An 8877-nucleotide genomic window follows, 5' to 3' on the forward strand; every position below is an offset into this window, starting at 1 on the left:
GTGTTGCCAGTTTAGCCAATAAAAACACACGCATTATATATTTGGTGTTAATTTACTTCAGCTTTATTTTATTTTTTACATTAATCGTATGATTAATGTAAAAAATAAAATAAAGCTGAAGCAAATTAACACCAAATATATAGTGCATGTGTTGTTTTTATTGGCTAAACTGGTAACATGACCATCCCCAAATACAACAATATATATATACATATATATATATAAAGTTGTATTGTCCATTGATGATAGATTCACTTGAGTGAAGGATCCTGAAACAGTTTTTAATTGTGAGGAAGCTTGTTCTGTTCTTTTCTTTTGTATGTATTTTGGCCATTGATATCCATGTTTAGTGTCATATCTTAAAATCACTGATTTCATGCTGTTTAAAATTGCTTTTGCTTATATGACATGGATGATCTAAGCTTTAAAACTATGATTTCAAGCCTCCTTTGAACTACATTTATGGTGAAAGGAAGCTGAGGGTTTGGCTATCTAGGAGCATTTAGACCAATTATGTTGATTTCTAAGAATGCCATGCAAACTATTTTCAATGGAAATTTGCTTTGACATAAATAACTTGATATTTGACCCAGCAATATAGAAAGCAGTGAATTTTTCATATTTGATATTATATATATGCCAGTGTCTAGTTTAAGGCAGTGGAATGTTGAAATTGAAGAAAATTATTAAAATAATCCAGATAAATGGTGTTGATTCAAATACTATTCCTTAAAATTCCTAACTTAGAATTCTATCCACAATCTTATTCAGGATACTTTCATTTCTCTCTCTCTCTCTCTCTCTCTCTCTCTCTCTCTCTCTCTCTCTCTCTCTCTCTCTCTCTCTCTCTCTCTCTCTCTCTCTCTCTCTCTCTCTCACTCACTCACACACACACACACAGTTTTTTCATTAAAATGCCAAATATATGAGATTAAAACAGATTACGCCGGATAGCCCAAACCACTGATTAGCAACCAGTAGTTATCATAGCTTTCTATATTACCAGCCAAACAGAATTTATAGAAAACTGAAGCAATAGCAATCTGATTATAAGTAATAATGTAATTTTGAATTGCAATTTTAGAGGCAGCAGTCATTATTGCAGTAGTTGTAATAATTGTATAATAATCATGGTGCAGCTACAAATGATACTTCATCAATTAATTAGTATTAAGGGGACCAATGATTTAACTACTAGAATAATTTTTATGATTGATTTCCTTTTTTCTGTTATTTTCCCAATTGTAATTTTTTACAACTATTTTATTCTCCACTACAATTTCCCACACTCACACCTTTACAATATTAATTCCTTGCAAGAAATACTCTGTGTGTGTGTATGACCATTCATAATTTTCTCATCCAAAGATTTTCAGTAGATGGTGTCAAATCTTTTTAAATGTTCTTCTCTGGGAAGGAAAGTTTCTTCTAAGTACCTTTTAGGACACTACTACAATGAAAACATGTTAAAAAAAAAAAGAAAGAAAAAAAAATTTCGTAACATAACTTTCTTACAGTTTGATGCTGCTCAGTAGAAAAATACTTGTCAGTTGTAATTGTATATTTCCAGGAGGTTATGAGATCAAATGAATTTGAAGATTTAAATAAGAGAATATATATATATAAAATAAAGCCCTAGTGAGAGTTACAGCTTATCAATAAGAATTAAAATTAAAACACTAATGTGCTACTTTCTAGGTGGTTGATAGTTTTCTTATTCAGAATTGTGTATTTTACTTTTGGTGATCTTAAATGTGTGGGGGACTTTTAATGTCTTTTTCATTTAGAATTCCACAACAAAATATTTATTAGTTTTTGTGTTTGTACTGTCTCTTTACTGTACAAATAACTGTTTTATTTTGTGTATATACTGATTAGTTGTGCACACAGAAAATTACTGTTGTCTCTCCTCATAAATGCACTCACTACTAAAAGTAAATATTTGTATTTAATCTATGACTATTTTTATCTTTGCTGTGGCTGTGTTAATCCACTAAACTGGGATACTTCATCATTAATACTTTAAGGAGGATATACACAAACACACACACACAGTCACATATACATGCTTAAGAGTTATTCTATTATTTACATCATTGTCATTCCTATACTCTGTGTATAAACCAACGGGTATCGTCATGTTTTCCTCTTCTTTGTTTTTGTGCTTATTCTTCATTTAACGTTATAACTACTGCAAACTAAAATAATTCTACTTTCTCATGCAATACACAGTGGAAGACAAATGGCTGCAATCAATTTCTATTTTTATATTCTGTCCTGCCACATTTCATATAATGTTAAAGACAAACTTCCAAAATAATAATTCACTAGTATAATACTGATGTATTACATGTACCAGTATATCATTATTCTGAGATGGTTATCTAAAATTTTTTTCACTGTTCATTTTAATACGATTAATTTATTGTTAGTATTTTTTCATATTTACTGAAATTATGAAATTATACTTATGGATCCCTACTGTTCATTAGATGAAGCTTAAGGATTATTGTGATTACTAACTACATTACTTTATAGTTCTATATGAAGTTAGCTACTGATTTATATTTTTCAGCCATGCTACTGAAACCACTCATTGGGACCACCCTAAAATGACAGAGCTGTTGAATGTTCTAGGTATGTTGCATTTTATATCTTTTATCTTTATCTTTTACTTATTTTTAAGTTGAATACTTCCTGTATTGGTCTCTTTGGTTGAACAGCTAAGTTACAGAGATGTAAACAAACTGAAATCAGTTGTCAAGTGGTGGTGGAAGACAAATACATGCACACACACACACACACATACATGTATATGACAAGCTTCCACACAGTTTCCACTTACCAAATTCTCTCACAAGGTATTGGTCAGCTTTAGGCTATAGTAGAAGGCACTTACCGAATGTGCCATGCAGTGGGACTGACCTCAAAACTAAGTAGTTTCAAAACAAGCTACTTTACCCCCTGTATATGTATCCTACCTATGCAAATAAATAACAATTTTTTTTTTAATTCCTTTTCACTCTTTATTTTTGAACTTTTCATGTCCAAAAATTATGATTTCAAACAAAAAATTTGTGACTCGTAATTATACCAAGTATTCAATGATTTTAGTGCTATTACGTTAATGCTGTTAAAAAGATTACAAGAATCATAGCATTCCACTTGTATATTTTTAAAGAATAATCACAAAAAATTAGCACAAACAAACACGTCATTAGCTTTGAAAAAAGTTTTGCTAGAAGTGCAATAATTTTGCTAAAGTGTGTGTTACACATTACTCTGAAAATTGGATATGTCCATAGCCTGTTGAGGTCTTTCTAAGGTGATTTCCTAAATATTTAAGTTAGATGAGTCAAATTTTTTATGTGTTTGAATATATATATATATATGTGTATGTGTGTGTGTATATCTATATAGCTTTTTTAATCTTATCTTCCAGCTGACTTCAACAATATCCGTTTTGCTGCCTATCGGACAGCTATGAAACTACGATTATTACAGAAGAAGCTTTGTAGTAAGTGAATAATCTATACCTTTAATACACTTGCAGTTTAAGACCTCAATCACAGCCAAATTGATATCCATAGTTTACTATCTTTTGATTTCTGTTGTTTAATACTTTTAGAGATTGTGCAGATAGTAACATCTAGATTACATACTTTAGAGTACTTAGTTCATATTTCAAATTTTACTGAAGTTTTCTAAGACGTTTATCCAATCTGGAGTTGATTAATATGAGCTGCAATAATATTCTAAGATTTGATCAGTCAACAATACCCCTTACAAAAGTGTCCTTACACCTAATCAAAATTAGAATTATTTTTTTCTTTTTTTCTCATATAATTAAGATATTTATTAACTCCTGAACAAACTTAATCTCTTATTTCATCTTTACATCTTTATTTGTAGGACACATTCTACTTAGGAATTCTGTGCAAGAACTTTTCTTTTCTTTTTTTTTTCTTTTTGCTCTGTACTTAAGTGTTGAAGCTACTAAGCACTTGAACCCTTTTAATAGGGTGAAATAAAAGCCTATGGTATGGCACCACTATGTCAGTTGGATAGTAATTACGTCTTGCCTCAAACTATCAACTTTGTAGTAGCATTTTGTTCCTGAATGATTTATTGTAAAGTAATATTCTGCCTGGCAGCTTGGATGTAATTCAACAACCCTTGATAATTGTATTATTTATTTCTTTTACTAGTTTCAGTCATTAAACTGGGGTCATACTAGAACAACTCTCTTCAAAGTTTTAGTCAATGAAATCAATCCTAGTTCCTATTTCTGTTCAGTACTTATTTTATTGAATTCTAATTGTCAGACTGCTAAGTTAGAGAACCTAAATGGACACAACATAAACAACACTCGTGTAGACATAAACACAGAGACACAGACATAAAGACACTTTATCCTCATACTATAGGATCAAACCCAGATCCATGAGATGGCAAAATGAATTTCTTAACTATGTAGCCATACCTGCACATGTATATAATGTAATTATTTGCTAACAGAGAGTAAACATTGTGATATATATATATATATATATATATATATATATACTTAATTGTCAGTATAGACTAGAAAGAAGTTGTGTTTAGTAATGTAATGATTCTTTACTTGGTCCAGAAATAATTTTATAAAAGTTCCAATTTTTACAATTTTTTTTTTATTTTTTCACTTTTGAAATTTGATATAACTTTTATTCTGATATTTTTTAGACTCTGAGAATATTTTATGATGGTAATTAAAATTAATCCAAATTCTTGGGGGTTTATGGATTAGAAAAATATTCAGCATTTCTCTAAATTCAATTACATTCTTTTCAAAACTTCACCCTTTGATTTTAAAAGCTTATTTTTTTTTAAATCTTATACATTTGTATAAAGTTCTAGACTTATTCTGAATCTGGAATCACTTGTGAGTGATTGTATTGAGTTAAAATTTCTTGATTAAAAACATTGGACTTATGAAGTTCCATAAATGTATATAAAGATGTTATAAACTCAGAAATCCCCTGAAATTGGCTCGAGTGTTTATATTTTTGTTCAGTTATCATCTTTTGTAATGAATTAAAAAGATTCCACCAGTCTCTTTACTAATACAAAGTAAAAATTGTTTATAGAGTGCAATGCAAAGGCTAATTGTTTTTTTGTTTTTTTTTTTGGTGGGGGTGCATATGGTTAAGAAAATCCATGAGCCTTTTCAAAACCTCCTGTATTAATAGGAGGAAATTCTCCTCAGAACAGTGATCCAGTCTATATGTTTACAGTAGAGTAGATTCAGCTATACTTACTTGCCCAAGGTACTGCATGAGTGGCTTGAACCCAAAACCACATAGTTGCCCAATAAACTTTTAACAACACACCTATGTTTATATCTAATTAGTTTCAGTGCACACTAGACATTGATTTTATTGATCCTGGATGGCTAAAAAGAGATCTCAACTCTGCTTAACTTTATTATAGCAATGATGGTGAAGGATATAATTTTTACTTAACAAAATGCATAACGAACCATCTGTATTGAAACTGATATATGGAGTTGCCTTCTATTTTAACATGGAGATTACTCCAATTAAGAACTTCGTTAAAGTTTTCACCAAAATATTGTATTATGTACTTGTAAAAATAATCCAATTTCTTCTTGTCCTCACAAAACTGTATATTTTTTTTCAGTGGATCTTTTGGAAATGAGTATGGCAGTGGATTCTTTTGACCAACATGGCCTGAAAGATGAAAATGATAAACTCATTGATGTTATAGATATCATCATTTGTTTGAACTCTATGTATGAAGGAATCGCTGACTTACATCCTACATTAGTGAATGTACCTTTGTGTGTTGACCTAAGTTTGAACTGGGTGTTGAATGCTTATGATGTGTAAGTTGTTCAAAATTGTTTTTCGTTTTCTTTTTCAAGATATAATCTCTACACTTATTTATGATGATGAAATTGAATTTCCAACTTTTGTAGAAAGAATGCATTTTATGTTCCATAATCAAATGCCTTTTGAATTGTCGATAATATTTGAAATATATGAAATGTGTTTAAACTATAACTTTTTTAGTGAATGCTTTTAAATTAAACAAACATGATTCTACCATGCACAAACTGATTTGTGTTCCATGACAGCATCTTGCATTTGTCTATTAATATATTTATTCATATACACATGCATACATGTCAATATTGAGTACTTCTTGTTTGTAAATTCAAACATCATTATCATCATTTTGTGTCTCTTTCTGTGCTAGCATTGGTTGGATAGACCATTGTAAACTGAGACAGTTCTTTTCCAATGCCCTCCTAGATGGGTCTCATCTTACATTCTATTTTGGCTTAGATTCTATTGCTACATGCTCTTCCTAACACAAACTGCTTTACAGAATGTACTAGGTGCATTTTTGTCATGACACCAACACTAGATACTATTTCAGTCCTCTTGACATTACACTGTACTTGCTACCAAATGTTTTATAAATGTTTTATTACGGCACCAATGCTGATAAGTCGCCTTGTCCTTGCTACTCTAGGCAGTCTCCATCTATTCAAGGCAATGTAACCAATAAGGTAAAAAGAAGAGAGCTATGTGAAAAGATGAGCTTGGTTTAGAGGGTAAATGAAGCCAGTATATGATAGGAGAAACAATGTAATCTGCATGACAGGCTGATGTAGGAGAAAGGATAATGCCCAGCTACTTACATGCTAATTCAGAAGTAGATAATTTAGTTAATCAAACAACTGAATCCTCATCATTGAACAAATGGAGCACCATCCATCCATCTATATGCATATGTCTGTGTGTCTCATATTGCCACTGTCTGAACTAAAACAATGACTTTATATATCTCTTGTAAGCAATATGTTCCATAGCTTAGTAGTTTTAATTATGTGTGAAAACAAGTAGAATAAAAGTATATTACTTAAAATATAAAGGGTTGGCAACAAGAAAAGCATGTTGTCATAGAATACAGTCTCAGCAACTTCTGCAAACCCATACCAGCAGACATAAAACCGATGATGGTGGTGGCAATGGCAGCAGCAACAAAAATGATTGTGTGTGTGTTGATGTGTTGTGCTGTGATGAGATTACTTTCTCTTTCAGGGCAGATTTTAGTGAGCATTGTTGATTCCATAACTGATTTTTAATGTTTTAAGTCATAGCACTTATAACAATGCAGTAGTTACTTTATTTGTACCCTCTGTGTGTGTGTGTGTGTGTGTTACACACACATACATACACCTATGTTTGAGTGTGTAAATGCATACACATAAGTCATAGTATTTATAATAATGTGGTAGTTATTGTAGTTATTTATACCCTATATACACATACATACATACACACATGTATGTTTGAGTGTGTGAATACGTATATACAGACAGGCAGTCACTGATTATTGTTCTCTCATTTTCATTTTCTTTCTCTTTGTCCCTTCTCCAGCTACCAGTTTTCTCCTTTTTCCCTTTCAATATCTCATGCCACTCATTCTTCTACTACTGTTCTTTTTATTATTGTTGATATTGCCACCTATACCTGAAGTGTTTTTTTATAACAGTTCTGATACTTGTGAAATGTGTGCATGTATGTTTGTCTGTGTGTGTATATCCACATCTATTTAATATACTTGTAAAGCAACAGATTTATATATTGATGAACAAAACATATATATGAGTGTAAACATTTGATTCTGTATGTGTATGTAGCTTAAATATACATATTTATCGTTTGTTCCATGCTAGCATGGTGAGCCAAATATGTTATTATAGCATTGTTTTCAGCTGAAAACCCTTGTTTTTCAGACATGGGATCCCTTATTTTACATATCTTTACATACTCAAAGTGAACATGTGATGATCATTTGTTGATAGAAGAAATGATAGACAGATATATATATATATATATATATATATGCACACACCTACATACACATGCACATAGTTTTGGTCAGCATGTGGCTGTAGTAGAAAACATTTTGCCAAGGTGTCAGTCAAGTAATGAGGTGAACCCAAGACCACATGGTTGGGAAGCAAATTTCTTAACCACATAGCCATGCCTGCACTTATATATATTTATGTATACACACACATACAAACACACACACATACAAACACATGGTGCAGTGAATAAACTGTCGTCTAAATTACACAGAAATGAAAATAACACTGACATCTCATTTTAACAGATATATTTGCCAAAATTATTTTTAAATATCTTGAAATAATAAAGAGTAAATTTAATCAATAAAATCATCATTGGCTTCAACTACAACCTCCAGACGACTTCAGAATCTCTTGGACAGTCTCCTTGTTTAAGTTGGTGAATGCTGCCATAATCCTTGCCTTCAGTTCACCTTTGGCGTTACGAGTTTTGTTGGTCTCTCACTCTACTGCAACCCACACATAATAATCAAGGGGGTTGCAGCCTGGGGAGTTAGGTGACCAGATGTTAGGGGTGATGTGGTCACAGAAATTGTCTGACTGCCATGACTAGTTTCTCCTGCTTGTGTGGCATGGTGCAGAGTCCTGTTGCCAGACATAGGGTCTTCCAGCAGCCAGCCTCTTGACCAAGAGTAGCACTACCTCCTCCAGGGACTTGATGTAGACCTCTATGTTAAGTCTAAGATGAATGGAGGCATAACATCACCATCACAAATACCATGATGTTGACTAGATGTATGATTTTTATCACATCCAGCACAAATACCAAACAGTACAGCATGCTGTTTTCAAATTTTTGATGGAGTGAATTGCGTCATGGTGCTGTTTTTCTCACAGACAGTGCCCAACTGCCCCTACTTATGTGCAATTTACCCATCGCACCCTGTGTGTATATATATATATATATATATATATATATATATATATAT

General features: G+C 31.7%; 1 protein-coding gene across 5 annotated transcripts in view; it reads left to right on the plus strand.

Moving 5' to 3' along the window:
- LOC106873450 (dystrophin) overlaps positions 1–8877 on the plus strand; it is a 562674-nt gene that overhangs the window by 493692 nt on the left and 60105 nt on the right. For all 5 annotated transcript variants that reach the window (XM_014920808.2, XM_052976364.1, XM_052976366.1 and 2 more), the window contains 3 exons: positions 2576–2637; positions 3443–3517; positions 5683–5887. In XM_014920808.2, coding sequence (XP_014776294.2) covers positions 2576–2637; positions 3443–3517; positions 5683–5887 — 342 coding nt within the window. The remainder of the gene's footprint in view (positions 1–2575; positions 2638–3442; positions 3518–5682; positions 5888–8877) is intronic.

The sequence above is a fragment of the Octopus bimaculoides genome, chromosome 2 (assembly GCF_001194135.2).
Source record: "Octopus bimaculoides isolate UCB-OBI-ISO-001 chromosome 2, ASM119413v2, whole genome shotgun sequence".
Lineage (NCBI taxonomy): Eukaryota > Metazoa > Mollusca > Cephalopoda > Octopoda > Octopodidae > Octopus > Octopus bimaculoides.